General features: G+C 42.6%; 1 protein-coding gene across 3 annotated transcripts in view; it reads left to right on the top strand.

The window, feature by feature from the left end:
- Positions 1–18529, top strand: part of Ptp99A (Protein tyrosine phosphatase 99A) — a 136669-nt gene that overhangs the window by 103354 nt on the left and 14786 nt on the right. For 2 of the 3 annotated variants that reach the window (XM_086988196.1, XM_022803937.2), the window contains exons 4-13: positions 189–376; positions 8817–9018; positions 9555–9668; positions 11035–11402; positions 11841–12358; positions 12938–13106; positions 13805–13846; positions 15822–16008; positions 16180–17004; positions 17323–17596. In XM_086988196.1, the coding sequence (XP_086844322.1) occupies positions 189–376; positions 8817–9018; positions 9555–9668; positions 11035–11402; positions 11841–12358; positions 12938–13106; positions 13805–13846; positions 15822–16008; positions 16180–17004; positions 17323–17596 (2887 nt within the window). The remainder of the gene's footprint in view (positions 1–188; positions 377–8816; positions 9019–9554; positions 9669–11034; positions 11403–11840; positions 12359–12937; positions 13107–13804; positions 13847–15821; positions 16009–16179; positions 17005–17322; positions 17597–18529) is intronic. The other variant, XM_022803938.2, reaches the window with a different exon arrangement.

Consider the following 18529-nt stretch of genomic DNA (forward strand, 5'->3'; position numbering starts at 1 on the left):
CGGTATTATCTATTTGTATCGTATTCCACAACGCGAAGATATGTGTGCTGAGACGGTTTCTTATGTTTATGTGCATAAGGATATAGGAAAGATTTCGTTATTTACGTAGATATGTAGAAATAAGACCTCATCTAATCTAGTTCATATACAAATTTGTTCTGTTTCCGTCCGGTGCCATCCTATAACAGTGCCCGAAGGGAAGCCCCACATCGTCTACGCACAGAACACTTCATCAACCTCTATTCGTATTCAATGGACTCCGCCGCCGAAAAACACGATTCATGGGGAATTCGAAGGATACCGAATCACCTACAAACAACGAGATCGACCAGACGACGAGGCTAGGGAAGTCGTCATACGAAATAGCCAAACAACGGTAAGTGATGAAATTAAAACAAGCATAGTAATCAAGATAAGAGCACAATGATAGCTGATTTACCTCATTCGACCTTTGTCCTAGCGCTTAAGGCAGGTACCACATTGCAGTTACGTTCTGCTTACAGTGCCTAATCAATTCTAGTTTTTCGCTTCTTATATACGTAAATGCTATGAATGACAAATCCAGGTATTGAAGTTGTTAAGACCTAAACAATAATAATGAACAAGTAAATCACATTTGATACGCTTTTAATAATAATAATCGACTATTGTCTGCTTGTAATTTACTAAATTAAAAAAAATATATTAATTTTCTTAGCAATATAGTGTATATGCTTTAATCTTGAAAAAGTACCAAACACGGATGGCAACCATAAAGCAGAAGATTCAGGAATGTTGGCCAAGATTAGGTTTCAGATATAGAGATGCACTCCCAGGTTACGCGTTACAGCGTTAAGCTCACACGTATTTCGTTACGAACCAACCACTGGTACAATCACCGAATGACAGAATCTGACACACAACAACTCGCAGCCTTAACAACACTCCGACAATGGTGGCATCTATAACATCAGATAGATGGAGCAGTTTGCGTTCCATTGTGGCTAGCTTGGCTTTGCAAGCGTTTTTTTTAATATTCTATGTTCTGACGTTGTGTAGCGCTGTTCTGCTGCCGCTGTGATGCTATTTTCGGTTAGCGTTGCCTGCATCGCATATCTATTTGTATTCTATGAGCTGTTGCTTTGTCCATACGTTAGTCTGCCTGTCGTTCTCTATTCCATCGCTTCGTCTCTCTCACTTTCTGTCTCTCTCTCTTCCTGTCTCTTCCTCCACCGTTCGTCTGCCGAGCGTCGTCTGCTTTTACAACCAGATGTTACATTTGTACACAACGAAAGTTTCGCTCTGTAAAGTCTTCTGCTAGTGCTATGTTCTGCTGCTGGTCCTCCTCATCCTCTTGGTTTCGTGTTTTGTTGCTCTTGACCTCTTCGTTGGCTGCTGTGTATCCGCCGATTCGCTGCGATCGCTCCTCCGCTGTTCGTCGTTACCAGCATTCGCAATTTCGCTGGCTCTTCTTCTTTTGCTCACAGCAGCCGCGGCAGCAGCGCTAGAAGAAGGAATCAACCAGAACAGTGTAGAACAGCCCAGCGCTATACGGTATTGCCTGTATCGTTTGGCGCACGCGCGAACACCTCTGACTGCGTCGGACTCCAGTCGTTGGTGATGCCTGTGCGGCTGCTTTGTTGTTGTTGTACTTGTCGTTATCGGCGTTATCGTTGACATTGTTACTAGTGCCCACTGCCACTACTGTTGCTGATGGCCAACACAGGAAATCACAACGAACACAAAGCACAGAGCGCCGGAAAGCAGCAGCAGCAGCTGTTTCTTCTTCTTGACTACGGGGGCAGCAGCGATGCTTGCAACTGCAGCAATGCGGTTGCAGACGGATAACTACACTTTTATGTTCCACTGCGACTTATCTAGAGAGAAGGGATACGCATACAGACAGATCTGAATTTTTTTCGTGTACGCTGCATAAATCGTTGATCGTATTAGTTGACGCAGCTCACTCTTAGCCCGAAACGAAGTGCGTCTAGTTCGGAATTCGGACCTAGACCACCGTGTCTCCTCAAGCTTAATACGCAAACACGTCACCCACTGCGCTATCATGGCCGCATATAGACAGGTCTGTAGAAATGTGCACGGACCTCATAACACTTATTCCGCGCTCACGCACAGACAGACAGACAGTGGGTGAGTGACTGAGTGAGAGGAGTGCTGTTGCTATTGTGGTTGCTGTCGAGCTTGTAGCCACAACAGCTACCAGCGAATGCAGAGTGAGAAGGAGGCAGCCGGACCGAGCTGGCAAAGCAGAGCCTTGGAACCGAATGCGAAGCACCGCACTGTGCGGATAGAATACTCCGGGAGTAAAGCTAGTAGCAGCAGCAGCAGCAGCAGCAACGTCCGTCGTAGAGTTGTTGTTGCAGCGCAGCAACGGGTTCCGTAATAGTGAACAAGTAGTGGCAGTACTGGAGGAATGGTTGAGTAGTGGTAGACTGAAAAGGCAGGCAGGGGTCCGTCCGTAGGGTCGAACAACCGGCCCCAGCCGCCGTAGCTTGAATAGCAACAGCAGAATACCGTAACAGCAACGAAGTGTATTCGTCTATCTATGTATTTTATACAGTGCTACGAGACAGTTGACTATTGCCGTATTTGACCTCATTAGTGTTACAATTGTTGTTGTTTTTGTGCTAGCTGTAACAGCAGCTGTATACTTCGTCATCGTCACGACTGAAGTTGCAGTTTTCGAAGTTAGTTCGTTGTCGTTCGTTTGTACGCTCATTAGTTCGAACTGCCGTAGGGGCCTTAGAACAGTCGGACAAGCCGAGGTGAAGGGCTATTGTCGAGATCGAAGTGCTCAATCGCAGCTCTGAGACTACTGTTACTGTAGCGTCGTACATCGTACTTCAAAGTGTTGAGTAACTGGCAGCGATAGCACAAGCAAACGGAGAAGACGTTTATTGCCGACCGCATGAGATAGAAAAGTCTCAGTTGTGAGTGCTGAAATAATAGGAAGCAGTGTCGATTCGGTTATCGGTGGAATTCTATACAACTACTATATTGTACCGTATGCTAGCCCGTCTTGTTGTGGACAGGTCGTTGTACAAACGAATCAGTTGGATCAGAGGGTGGCACTGTACAGCAGAGCTCGTGTCTTCGACCAGCAGCGCTTTTAGCCTTTCAAATTTTTTCGGAGCTATTTCACGCCCGGTTAGAAGTTCAGCGGTCCAGATATATCAACATACATACTATCAGCAGCGCTGTGTTTGATCTTAAACTCGTCTGTATCCCACAGTGAGTCATCGTGGACTAGGCAGCTAAAATGGCGCGTCAACGAAACGAACACCATGTGTAAAATACACTTTAAATAAGGTTCGTCTATTTATTCTACTGACAAAGTTAACCGTTTTGCCAGTTAGTGCGCCTAAGATGTACTATTTGTTATTTTTTGATGTACTATTTGCTATTTGTTAATTTTTACCGAGTGGAAACGTATAATATCTTGTAAGTGCTCTGTGACATCAAGATCGAAGACAACGCCAGTTGTTGTTAATGATATTGTTTATTGTTATTTTGATTAGGTTACAGCCGTCATTGAGATTGCCACTACAGAGAAGATAGGGAGATTGGTCAGGTTATGCAATAGATATTATGCACTAACTGCGCAACGTACCGATACGCTGATATCTAGAGAGTTATGAATAGAAGCTATAGTAGAGATACCTTATGTAGTTAGCAACAACTCTCAAAAGGCCTTACGCAAACGTAACAACACCAATCTAGGCAAAGTTCTTCGTACAAGTACTATGATATGTGCCATTTTAATCGCTTATCGACGCCAAGGTATTTGATATTTTCGAATGCGTTGAAAGCAAACGCAACGTTTAATGTACCTTGTAATGATCGTGGAAGGTCCTCGTTTAATGAGATCACACACTAAGACAAAATATACGCACGTCAGATAACTCAACAACTGAATCTTAAAAGCCTTGTGATCAAATAGTGAAGCGATACTCTTGAAGTTAGCTCGAAACATGAACTGCAGTCGATATCCACCACATGCTAGACTTTGATACGGACCAACTTTAAAGTTTCACTGTTGAGAAACAAAAGCCGTAAAATTAGTAACGATCGAAAGTGGAAACTCGACCGAACTTTGTACCGTATATATGCATTTCTTTTGGAACAGCACATTTTTCGTGTAGTTTAGGCAAAGCAAGGAAAAGAAACTCGTCGTATTTAGTTCCTTCCGTTTTCTGTCAATTGAAAGTCTGTCAAATCAAAGAAGTTTTGAAGAAAACCATTCAGCAGGATGATACAAAGAGCTGTTTGTCTCACCCTTCAAGTTACCCAATCGCGATATCTGTACCAGTTATTAGCCGAGGTCGTGCTGGTTGAAACGTCTGGATTCATACGATAGGCATATTTGGAACAGCTGTTCACGTACTAGGTGCTGGTAGAAGACGAGGTTATGGCATTTACGAACTGTGCGTTTAATCATCGCCAAATGCGGTGTTTTCTCGATGAGCGCACGCTGTAAAATGCGACTTTACCAGGGGCGGCTGCAGGGGCCCTAACTCAAAGGATGAGTGTGTTTGAATTCTTTCCTTGTCGCAAAAAGATGCTGGCCAGCAATATTGGCTTTTATGCGTGTCGTTCAAGCGCCCAATCTTTTCGAAGGCTTTAAAGCGAGTGGGTTTAAGAATACCAATAGCTTCGAAAGAAATTATTTGCCATCGTTACGCCAGTACAGTTTTTTTTTTTTTTCAAATTAGAGTCGCCTGCCGATATCACTCTTCAACAATGATAATTATAGCATGCTAGTTTTGTCCAAGTTTAGTCCAAGTGTTCAAATAATCACCCCGTACGATTACGACGTTGATTTTACAGTGTTAAGAAAGCTCGCTTTTTCTCTATCTTAACGACATTTTGTAAAATACAGAACTAGAGTTTAGCGAACGTTTTCCGTTATTCAATTATCCTGTCATTCGGTGTCATTGATGCTCTTGGGTCTTCCAACGAATACGCTAAGCCCTGTGATGTGTATTTAGCTATAATGAGTGATGATTGCTATATTTCTTCTATGGGAAAGCCGCAACTATACGATTTTTCTAAATAGAACACAGCCGTAAACAGATATGAACGGCACATTTGACATATGTTTAACGACAGTCAGTGTAAAAGGATATCGCTCGTACTTGTTCTATGTAAGTGCAGACGGTTCTGCGAATACAAACAGGTATGTCTTGTCATATACAACCGCAACGTCTAAACTCTAGTGATGCAAGGTGGAACGGTCTTTATGTTTGGTCAGACTCATTGGACATTTTGTTACGGAGCTAATACGAGTCCTCGTTGCACGGCTTTTTCGCGTAAGCACACACGAGATCGCTGCCGGCCCGTTGATCAAACCGGTTATACTGTAACCGTGTTGTCTAAGATGTACCCGAGAAACAGAAAAAGAGGGGGAAAAGGAGATAGGGGAGGTCAAGATTGAAACCGTAGAATTCTTGCGTTGTGGAGATCGACAGCATTCATGACATCAGTAAATTAAACAGACGACGATAACAAACAACGCTGGTTTGTCCAACATCGGTGGCAGCAGCGGCTGCAGCAGTAGGAACAGATTTTCACCACAGACGGTAAACGCAAGAAATCGTTGTCGCTTGCGCTGCCGAGTAGCCCAGAAGCGACAGGGTTGATCGGTTCCCGTGGCGGCAACGATGTGCTTGCTTGTGAGATACAGCTAGACGCTTTCGGCAACGGCGTTTGGGACGACGGGAAGGATGGACCGACGTCTGAAAACAACGGCGTCGGCTGGAGCATTTTATGAGACTAGAGTATTTCGTTTTTTTATATAGCGATTGGGCGCAAAATCTTTAATCTATGACCCGTGTTGGCTATGGGGCGCATTCACAGTGCATAGACAGACGTTTACATGAAATTTGAGATAAATTAACCCTAGTTTAATTACGGAAATCAGCGTACATGAAAGTTTGTTGAGTTAATCCATCTGTTTTGATTCATCACTGTATAACTTAGGCTTGTCAGTTCACTGCGCCACAAAGTGAATGGGTTTCTATTGTTAAGATTTGCGAGCTTAAGCCGAACCCAGTCTGAGGTGAATGCTTTCAGCGGATGACATGTTGATTCGATAGGATTGCATTCAATTGTTACACTATCGCCCAACGCCATATATTTACTTAAAATTTCTGAACATCTGGGACAGAAGTATCTAAAGTGAAAAAAAGTGTTCCATAGCTCAAAAAGAAAATAATTCGACATCCTCCCAAAAATTAGGGGGGATACACGATTGCTTGAGTTGTATTTATTATCCTAAAACAACAGATAGCAGGGGTCTGGATGTCAACTAGTTTAGCATCAAGCGGAACATCGATTACTACGGACATTTTGCCTTTACGTTGGTGTACCGGTACGACGCGTCCTTTTTAAAAGTATAAAGAAGAATTTCATCGGTCACCAAACGCTTCGAGCTCTGCAAGTGTGCAGACAGGATCGAAAAATTCTTTTTTTCATGCATTAGATTGACGTGTACCTAAGCCGATCTACGTAGGACCTTCCTTGTGACTTTGAAACACTTTGAACAACCCGATAAACTATATGGATCTTAGCAGCGTTGCTTTGTTTTTGCGTAGCACATTTAGACTTGGCACAAAACGAAGGAAGGAGAATGTCAGCTAGACCACGAAAAATCTGACGTTGCCTCTATCGTTGTATGCGTGCTCTCTGAGATTTAACTAATCGTCTCGTTTGTTGGTTTATATACCGGCGCATAAACGATTCAACGACATTTAGAGATTCAAAGACGACCAATTGGCTCCCTCCTTCTCACTTTATATGCAGCTTGTAGCAGAGCAGCGCGCTTTCTAATGGGTCAGGTTATAGTCATCACCATGCGCCCGTTCGCGGCCCTGTAGCCACAGTTTCTCGAACGACTCCTCTGCTTATCCTTCTTCAGGAACCAATTGCAGCGTTAAAAGATCTTAGTGAAGTAAACAAATTATAATCGCGGCATGTAGTGTGCGTATAGGTCGCAAAGATAGTTACGACTTATAGACTAGAGCAAAGGCAGAATAATGAAACAGATTGATTAGCCGATAGAAATAAGACAAATATTAAGCAACGAGTTTACGCACGAATGGCAGATGGACCTAATGAAATCGTAGCAGACTAAAGAAGAATCAGATATCTTAGGGATTATCACTACAACTGATACTAAAATAACAAAACGATTTAACTCTCATGCCTCATATGTGGCAGTAAATCATACTTTTAAGGCGCATCAATAGTGGTAGTCATGCGAAGCAAAAAAGAAGCAACTACGTTTTATTATCTATTTTGGGTACCGCTATCATTTATTTATATTTATGCTATCATTTATTACATGGACTGTGCTGTTGCCGTTCGATGAGTTTCTCTTAATGTATCACTTAGCGCGGCCTATAACAACATTGAATTATTTAACTGTGAGCGATTGCAAGGGTGGGCAAGCTGGGAGGGCGCATTAGCCGATGCGGAGGTTCTCTTTTGGCCAAAACATGCAGTAGTTCTCGAATACGACGCTTAAAACTGAGAAGATTCCGTCAAGGATCTGGTTGTGACGACATTACAAGTGCTACATCTATTGGGCTTCAGACTAGTATTTCGATCTACATCCTCTCACTATTATGGGATAAAGACAAATTTATTAGGCATTAAATATGACAGAGCTTTCGGCAATGTGTCTAATTTCTATAGTGGGCTTTTGGAAGGAACGAGAGAGCAACCGAAGGGCGTCAAGCGAAATTACGCATAGCAACAGGACTGAATTTCTCCGGGAGCATTTGTGAATACACGTTGTTTCATCCAAATATTGACTAGTAAACATAACTTACACATTTTGAAATTTTCTAATCTAAACTTTTGCGTACGTCGATCCATTGAGTATTTCGAATTAATCGTAAACCTGTCCGTTCGACTGGGCGTTTTGCCTAAAATTTTCTAGTGACAAATGCCACTTAAAGCATTATTCGTATAGTAATGAATTATAGATTATTGCCCTTGCTTTCGAAATATTTCTACAGATGTATAGCCTTTTGTATTTTTCCTAGCTGTGCACGAGTTCACCCGACGTCAATTACTGTTTGCCAAATATGTAGTTACCCATTAAATAGATGAAAACGCCCACTTACTCAGTTTGACCGAATATTCACAGGGCCCACAACAAAAAAGGAGACCTGCCTAATTCTGCGTTAATCTTCCTGGGTTTTATAGGAAAGAAGCGGTATTTGAGAACGAGCGATTCTTTGGCTCACACTTGAGTAGTTAGGATTATCTCAAATAAGTCATCTCTAAATAGCATATTTGTTGTTTTGAATTTGACTGATAGAGCAGGTATGCCTTTGAGAACTTATGGATTTGGCTATATGTTGGTGAACGTGACCCTACACAAACCAAGCGAGGCACTCGTTTGCAGTGTAGCCTGTTAGCGCATATAGGTATATTAAACCATTTCACCCTGGTAGTTTCTCGTACTAGTTGATTCAGAAATAACTTCTTTGTCGTTAGAACATAAGAAAGTTCTTTCGTATCAGTTTGCAGAAACAATCGAGTTAGGTAGTCGAGCCTACTCAGATAAACAGCCTTGCCGCAAGGACTTTTGGTAATTGACTCAATTTGTCCTAGTTGTGCAGTAGAAGTACCGTTTCATGGTATTCATTGGCAAATAGCCTATGCCTTTGCTTGAAGAATAAGTTTAGAGAACGCTTTGCACGATAGATGGCTACGATAGTTTGTTGTTCCGCTCAATGTAAACTGTCTACTCTATAGAACCTTATTGTATCTGCTTACGTTGCGCGTTCTACCTTTTCAAATTTCAGCACTATACGATCCGAAACTTGGAAGTGTGGACACAGTACCTTGTGTCTCTTCAGGTATTTAATCCGGCGGGCCGCGGTCCGTCTGTGGTAGTACCGGTCATGACAGACGAAGGGATTCCCTCGGCGCCGATGAACTTAACGGCGGATAAGGTCACCCAGGCCAGTGTTCTGCTACATTGGGCCGAACCAGCCCAACCTAACGGTAAGTGTGGGGTGGATCAGTAGGCTACTTCAAGCCGGACTCTACGTGACAATTTTTCGTCAACCCAATCATAGTTAGCTGCACGAACAAGACTACAAAGCGCAGTACGTCCTTCTGCTACAGCAAGCGGATTCTATCAAAAATTAGCCTTATCACAACAGAGTAAGCGGATGTGAATGAAAACAGATATCATCTCTACGGTCCGTCGTTCCAAATATCGAGTCGAATTCACTGGTGCAGGCATGTTGCAAATACTCTGTGCATAAAATAGCCGAGCTTGCAAGCTTTGTAGCTGTAAGAAAAACGGGATAGATATATGTAACTATTTAAATTATAATTTGAGAATAGTGACGCCGTTGAAAATCATTTGCTAATAGCTACTGTATTTATTAGGATTCGAGATCTCGCTTTGAACGCTGAATTCCACACGGGCTAATAGGTAGTTGAATATATCTAGGCTTTCGGCCATTTGTTTTCAAACTACAAGACTTTGACCACTCTTCCAATTCTAAATGGTTTTGTCTATTTGTTTACAGGAGTAATTCGCGGTTACCTGATCCACTTTTCGCATGCCAGTTCCAGAAATGAGACCCAAGTGAAAAAGGTTATCGGCTCGCGTCCCTTCAACGAGTACATCCTCTCCGATCTGAGTACGTACTGTTATTAGTAAAAATGAATCTGACTTTAAATATTTCACACTACTCTGGCCGCACTTCTACTATTGTAAAATATGAGCGATACTTTTAGCTGACAAATTCAACTAAAAGTTACACTGACTTGTGAAGAGCTGAACTCATATCTTTGTTAGTTACAAACACTCCGTATCATGTTATGACGGCACTTCGCTTATCCACTGCCATAAAAACAATCTAAACTTTACGCTCTAACCTAGTAAAAGCAATGATAAAACCTATCCTGTGGTTACTAATATGGGTATCTGTAATACGCAGACCAGTACAAAAGACTGTTCAACGTGATGCTCCATTAATATTTGCCCTAGTGAGAAAAATCCTATTGACGGCTTATCTTGTGCAAGGAATTATTTATGAGCCTCTTGGGAATCGCTGTTCATTGTTCGCTGTCGACTTTCCGGGGCATCACCGATACCTCGTGAAAGGCCGTCGGTTTCTGGCTTGCCAGTATGTACATACATATATATCTTAAACTGCTTGAGTAATTTGTTTTCTGTGTCTTTTAACAATTCGGAAAGACAATAGGGCGGTGTGTATGTTGTAATACTAGATCTGGCCTCTGGTTGCCACAATTGCAACGCCATAGCGTGCTAACCGTTTTACATCACTGATCATCATAATCTTTGTAATGCGTTGCGTTGTGAGGCGAATAACTCGGTGAGCCTCCTTATGTCTCTTGCCGGTTCAACAATGACAACAAGGACCATTGCATCTAGTCGTTGCCACAAGACGCTAGCGCCTTAAGAAAGCACCGCCAACAAAATGTCATCAGACTTGCGCGTCCATCACTAAAACGCTAGTAACAATCACAATGGCCGGATTTGTGCCAATCAATGCTCGGAAATTAATGTTCGAAGCCGGGAGGGAGAACAGCAAAGAAAGCCAGTTAAAGTTCAAAGACTCATTGCATATTGAACGATAATTGTGCGTTACACAAATTGCCGACGATAGGTATGGGTATTAAAGAGTCAAATATGCAGGGCGCATCGGCTTTCATTTTACGCCAAATACTCGACACTGCAGAATAGTAGGTATATAATCTATTATATTTTTAAGAAGAACAGGGCCCGCTGTTTCTAGAATTGGGAATTGCCCAACTTCCTGGCTTGCAATATAGTCTTGGCTTGAATCTTTCATAATTAAAGTCATTTCATCAGTTTTAAAAATCGCAAGTAGAAGCAAGGTAGATGACGAAAGTAATAAGCAATTGAGTGCCAAAAATTTCCAAAAGAGTAAAAGGCTAATACGGGTGAATTTGTTGTTCGGCTCTCTCGCTGTCCTTCTATCCGATTGGTGTACTTTATTTTGTCTCTGCTGATTATAGAGCCATTCAGTCTGTACCATATATGGGTGAAGGCGTACACGCAGCGGCACACTGGCGATAACTCGAACGCCGTCGAGGTGAAGACGGATGTGGCGGGACCTTCGGCACCTCCGATCTTTAACCTGACCTGCCACAACAGTGACAGTTTGTACATCGCCTGGGGACGACCGTCGCGGTACTATTCACACGTGGACATGTACTACGTGCACTATCGCTCGGAATACGCGTGGAGCTTCGAAGAGATCGCCATGGACGCGAGCCTAGACCCATCGCAAGAGCACCACATGCTCATCCCCAACCTGACCGCTAACACCCTATATGAAGTCAAAGTACAAGGAGCCACTCGCTCAGTGCTATACCATTCCAAGGTATTACGCATACATCGAACTATGTATACTAAATCATAGATACAGAAACAAACTTTTTCTAGGCTTTCTTCAAAGACTGTAAGGGATTAAATCGGTCTGTTGTTCTCTGCAAAATCACGCCTATATCTAGTACTATATGGCTTTCATACACGATTTTAGTATGTTGTAGGTCGTCGCTGAATCAAGACAATGACTTCTTGTAAATATGCCTTAATAAGTACAATTAGAGTGTTTCGTAACTTGCTCATCTACTAGCTACAACATTTATTTATCCAAATCGACATATTGGTCAATAAAATCTGACAAGATCTATACAGTTTGAAAATGTTTTTGTGTAGAAACTATTTTAACATCAGTATCAACTTTATATCTGTTTTTATTAACATGTGTTGTTTTTAATATGTTTTGCTGTCGCTGGTAACCTTTCTTTAATCATAGCTTTATAAGGGCGAGTTCTCTGAATCCAGGAGAGTGATCTTGTCCGGGACAGGTGGTAAATGCCAGTCCTGGCTGGGAGGCCAATACCCTTACTCTGGAGGGGTGGGGGCGGCGTTGATCGCCGGCGTCGTCTGCCTCACGTTCGCACTCCTCCTAGCCCTGGTGTCGTTCTTCCTATGGAAAAAATACTTCCAGGCTGCTTACTACTATCTCGACGATCCGCTTCCCGGAGAGAGAGCTTCGTCCACGCTCGTATTGCTGTCCGACACGTTCGAGGATGGCGACTGTAAACCGATCGATGTCTGCCAATGGCCCAAGCATGTGGCCGATCTACATTCGGACGGAGATATCGGCTTCAGCAGGGAGTATGATTCCCTGCAAGCAAGCTTTGAGGCCGAACTTTCGTCTGATTTCTCACAGCTCGATGAGAATAAGCCCAAAAACAGATACGTCAACATCGTCGCTTACGACCATACGCGCGTGACCCTTAAGCCGTTATCAGAGAAGCAGAGCAAAAGGTTTGTACTCGACAAAGGTAGTAACGCAGTTGAAACGTTAATAGTAACTATGGCGGAGATGCTAGTAGCCTGACATTATGCATGACTCATTAAGCTTGGCGGTCCTTGAACGTTACTGGTTGTTACGCATCGGCTTTTTACAACAGCAGGGTAGCATCCATGCATTAAAATGTTCGTCCTTATCGATTTGATTATCTGATCGAGTATATTCCAAGTTTTGAAAATTATGCAGGTTATGAAAATTATACTTGCTGTCCGCTTCGTATTCGAAAACTAGTCGTAGGCAAACTACTGTGTGGAGAAAAGCATGTGTTAATTTGATGCGAAGCTTCAATTCATGGACTTTCAATGATATCTAGGTAAAGCATACGAAAGTGAGATAAGTGTACATTTTCAATTAAATAATCGGGGTCTACCCCGCTTTTTCATCCCTCAGGCAAACGACGTATACATGCAGTTGTTGCCGATTCACAGATTCGTATTCTATTATGACTCGTTACCAACCATAAAAGTATATGTGTTACATTTTCCCTTAATTGACCATAGTTAATTTACTTTGCTACCTTTTTACCTTTACAGGTGTCCAGACTATATCAATGCGAATTATATTGACGGTTACCAGAAACCTCGTGCATATATTGGTACGCAAGGGCCCATGCCGTCAACGTTCGACGATTACTGGCGGATGGTGTGGGAACAAAGGGTGCACGTTATTGTGATGATTACTAATCTCGTTGAAAGGTCTAGGGTAAGTGTTGAACATTTTTGTATGTTTGCTATTACTCTTATTACCTCTATAATATAGACATGAATATGATCATATTTTGCCTCTCGCTATATCTTGCCGTGATGGACATGGAGTTAAATTGTCGAACGACCATGTGGAGACGATATGGTCAAGCGACGACGAACCGAAACAGGGAATTACTAAGTAGACAATATTAGCTGATTCTGAATCTGGGTTCAATCACAGTAAACATATATATATAAATGAAAAGGAAAAGCAAAAGAATCCGAGAATGCATTTGAATTTATTACACATGTAATCAACTCCATTTTACACCTCTTACCGAAAGCCTTCGAAAAATCGAGTTCAGGGCAGATTACGGCAGTACAACGACTAAACGTTATACTACGTATTGTAGAGCTAAAAATGTTAATTCAGCGTTATATAAGGTGTTATACTGCACGACGCTGTGTTGTTCATGCTGTTGATCTCAATTCGGTCGAGTCTCAGGCGTGTAAAAACTGAAAAATTACGGCCATAATGGCCTCATAGATATATGGCCTCGTTGGGCTCTCATGAGGTGTTAAATTGGGATTCGGAAATGCCGACAGATCATAATAATGCATACTTGTAAGCTATGATAATTGTTGTAGCTATATTTTTTCAACTGCATACATCCTGTTGATGATATTTGGTCTGGTTGTTGTCGTCTCCTTCAGCACTGCGCCATATCTGCGAAACAGGATGAGTTTGAGGGAAGTGTAAGTATTGCTCAAGCGCAAAAGTGAACAAGAATCGACAAAAGGAACGAAGAATTCTTTGAGCTCGGCACCATCTCAGTCGTTGGTCGGCATCTTGCCTACTCTTGTATAGGAATCTTCTTGCTGTATTCAGCACACTTCGTCTGTACGCAATTTGAGTCATATTGTCCATCGCGAGTTCCGTGCATTATAATTTCTTGAGTATTTTTCCGAATGCGCATAACCAACGGCCATGGTACTTGTAGCAAAAAAAAACAATAATATTAGACTTTGAGGCTAAGAAAAACGCCGGGTTGTTTCAGTAAACATCTACAGGAAAATACCGGACCAATTAAATAAACTGTTACCGATTGCCAAACAAGTCTTTTGTTCTTCAAGCACGTTTTTTGCTTTTCGAAATCCGCAAGAATCCACGGCGGGGTGACGTGCCGAGCTCGACAGTTTTTTTACGTGGTATCGTTTTTGGTGTTTTAGACAAGGACTGTAGAACAAACTAGTTCTATTCATCGTATTCATATAGTGTAATTATGTCTCGTAGTAGTTATTAGTTATTAGGCTGGCTGCCGGCTGGACGATGGCGGTTTTCCATCATATTTTTGTACTCCATGCCGACCCGACCTCATCCGTCCATCCCCGCGCGCGTGCGTTATGAGTAATCACCGAATTCACATGCCTTTTTAAACCTTACTATTACCGCTAGCAGGACGCAAAGCTTGCAAAGGTAGCAAATGGCGTGTGGTGGTATGAAACGGTGATCTACTCGGATCCTTCGCTGCTTCGTAACCTTTATACCTATGATATTTTTTTTGCCGCAGGGAAGTTGATGCGATAAGGTTAATGAAAAGCAATCAGAGAGTTTTTGGAAGTGAGAAGATAACATGAAGCATAACTTGTTTAATATATTCTCATCTGATGCCTCTTAGCTTTGAACATGTCTGCTTAATCCTTTCTGACATATAATCTATAATAACAAACTGATGGAGATATCTAGATGTCATAGGGAAACAAAGCGGAGCTATCAATTGGTGTCATCTGATCTTACCATTAGTCTTGCTTTGCCACCTTCCGCCACCGCTACCGCTGGCGTTACGGTCGCAAATGTAGTAATGTGTTCCCGTGAAATGATCGCTAACCTGATTGCGCTCGTTTATTACTTGTGCTGGTGATTTGGTGACGATGTATTTACTGCTTGCGAGGCCGGTCCAGATTCATTATAGTACTCTATAAGGAGCTCTACTTTTGTTCTGAATACTCTGTCAGTTGATAAAAAATTAGCGGACGAAACGGGTATCGTAGATTCCGCTAGCCAAACCTGCTTACTTTCATACCTCTCCAACTCGCAAGTGGCAAATTTCCTGCTAATTAATAAAACCGTTGGGACAACGAGATTATTCAATTTCCGTCATCACTTGAAACCACATTTGTAATCACTAGGTAACCGGTAGTTCAGTCTAATCGATATCGTTTGTGTGCGATGGTGCCTTAGAAAAGCCACTTCACAGGCATACTGCTCTTTCTGCCTTCCTCCCTCCGCCCCCCTTCTGTCTCTCACACGCACACACAAACTCTAGCCGTTTCCGAAATTAACTTCATAAAATAATCTTTTCTCCATCATTTATTATTAGTCGAATCCATGCGACTAACAAGCATTAACACGGCAAATCTTCCAATAAATCTTAATCTATTTTGGATTGATATCTTCTCCTGTATGTCTTTGCACTTAGTTTTTCGCTGATTGGCTGATTGATTACTATGGAACGATCTGCCAAGTGACTGATTGATTGATTGTAATGATTGATTGATGATTGAACTCGTTGATTGTTACTGGACGTCTAGCATGTTCAAACACAGGCAGCCGCTTAGCAGTTACTCGCCTTCAAATTCTAACAAAATCATACATCAACAACCCTAACACTGGGTTGGATGGTTGTTTTATTTGTGCATTATTGGTACAATATCATGTTGATAATTCCAGCGCAAGTGCGACCAGTATTGGCCCAGTGAAGGCTCGTGTTCGTACGGCCAGCTGCAGGTTAAGTTCATTTCGGAAGACGTCATGTCAACATACACGGTACGCACCTTCCAAGTGCGCCACTTGAAACAGAAAAAAGCGGGCGAACGCACCGTCGTTCAATACCATTACACTAACTGGCCCGACCATGGTAAGAGTTACTGAGTTACAGTTTGCAAATACATGAAATTCGCCTATTCCATTATTTTCCATTACTTTTCGCAGTTGTGTTGCTCTGGTCGCATTTCGTTTACACTAAAGCTACTTTTTTTGCTAAATTCCTTTCGCTTTTTTCCTGTCGCTATGGTGGGCTGGCAAGCAGGAGTGCCCGACCATCCGTTACCGGTGTTGTCTTTCGTCGTGCGCTCCGCAGCCGCTAACCCGCCAACAGCTGGACCAATGATTGTTCACTGTTCAGCTGGCGTGGGCCGGACCGGAACGTACATCGTCATCGACGCCATGCTACGTATGATGCGACACAAGCATTGCATCAATGTGTACGGGTTCCTCAAGCACATCCGAAGGCAGCGCAACTACCTTGTGCAGACGGAGGAGCAGTATGTGTTCATCCACGACGCTCTGCTTGAGGCAATTGAGAGCGGCGCCCCGACCGAAGTTCCGGCGGGACAACTTCCCCGCTTCGTGCAGACCCTGGCCCAGCCATCGGCCAGCGGGGGCCCGTCGCTGCTCGAGCGCCAGTTCAAGCTCGTCACCGTATTTAAGGCCAAAGATTTTAACGTCGTGTCAGCACTAAAGCCGTGTAACAAGAGCAAGAATCGCTCGCTCAACCTGCTGCCTATCGAGCATTATCGGGTGCACATCACAGCTAAACCGGGCCAGGAGGGCAGTGATTACATAAATGCCACGTTCGTGCAGGGCTTCCGCCGGTTACGGGAGTACGTGCTTACCCAACACCCGATGCAGGAGACCGTCACTGATTTTTGGCAAATGGTCTGGGACCACCATATGAAGGTCCTCGTACTGCTTTGCTGCGACCAGGATGGGAAGGAGTACCCAGGCTTCTTCCCATCGCAGGTCGGGGCCTCTGAAACCCATGATCAGTTCGTTGTCAAGAGGGACACCAATGGTAAACTTATTCTTAAGCACGGTCAGGACGCCGACTCTCTAGAGATCACGTTGTTACATGGTTAGTGTACAGTAAAACGTCGAAGAAAATGTCGTAGAAACATTCTTACGAAAGCTGTAATATATCGTAACCCTATACAACAATAGTTGTCGCAGTGTTTCTTGTGTTTTATGCATATATATAAAGTATACGCTTGCTAAGTAAAAATCGGTGTGATATGTTCTATCGCAAATTAAGGAAACTATATGAATTAGTTAATTCTACCAAGTAATACAAAAACATTGATATCAAAAATATGTATTGAACGACAGTTGTTCTTTTTTGTTCCATGAAAATTAATCGGTGTCTTGGGTTCTTTCCGTTTGCCCACCAATATAGCTCCAACATGGTTGTCGGGCTGTAAGGCTTTGTTTGAGCTGTTTTCGCTAATTAAGCAAGCCCTCACTGCCCAGGGGAGCGGTGAGACACCCGTGCTTGTGGTGGACCGCATTGGCGGAACCGAAGGAGCGACTTTCTGCGTACTCTCATCACTCTATCAGCAGATCAACTCGCCCTTGGAACGCGCTGCCGACGTCTACCTATATGCCAAGCTGCTTCATTTGAGGCGGCCGGGTGTATGGAGATCCATACAAGACCTACATAGTCTATACCAGTGAGTAACAATCTGATGTCATTCGGAACGTCTTCTGGTAGTTAGTGCGTATAACAACTTCTAAGCTGATCGCTGACCCGTTCATGAATCTCTAAACGTCTTTTATAATTGCTTTTTGCTGGAGAAGAGTGAGTTTTAGTAGTTCAATGACTTCATCCATAAGCTCGAAATGATAAGTATCGCAGATAGACATATTGCCTCATTGCTGTATAGCGTAGATAATTCTTTACCACCAAGAAGGCAATTGTGTTCGAACACATTTACCGAAAACGGCGTAGGATTAAATGACGACCATTCTTATGACCTTTAGATCCAGTATAAAATTGACTCGAATGCATTTGTCCTTTCTTCCCTGCCACCGATCACAAAATAGCTAGTTTGTAAACACATAGACCTATATATAAACTACACTGTACAAGAAGCTTTTGATCATTTTGACTCTACGTGTTAAGTGTTCTAAACCTTTGATTAAAGTAAAGTTATGCCCCTTATAAACTCTGGTAGTATGACTCTCTGAACTCTAGTGTAATTTTATATATGAAGTACTTCCGTGCAAAAGCCTACTTCGATTAGAATCGACAATTTCATTTTTTTTACATACAACATAAATAATAAAGCTGAAGAGGTTTCTTTGTGCTACAGTTACCAGTAGATTTAAACAACACTTTTAGGCTGAGTTTGGCAAGTCGTGATTCTGTAGTTCCTGCTAAACTTAAACGTATTGAAATTGAGCTAGACCCTTTTGCACGGAAAGCCCTGAACTTCTCTATGTTTGTTTTTTCTTCAGCGAACTTTCAAAGTGCTTACATTGTGAATCTTCCGATATTTTGTTAGATTGGGGTTCGGAAAACATATATGAGCACGAAACCACAAATTGATTTTAAAAAGTTGACTTCGGCCCCTTTACGCGGAGAACTCCACGGTCATCTTTAT

Source organism: Varroa destructor, unplaced genomic scaffold (assembly GCF_002443255.2).
Source record: "Varroa destructor unplaced genomic scaffold, Vdes_3.0 BEIS01000004.1, whole genome shotgun sequence".
Taxonomy (NCBI): domain Eukaryota; kingdom Metazoa; phylum Arthropoda; class Arachnida; order Mesostigmata; family Varroidae; genus Varroa; species Varroa destructor.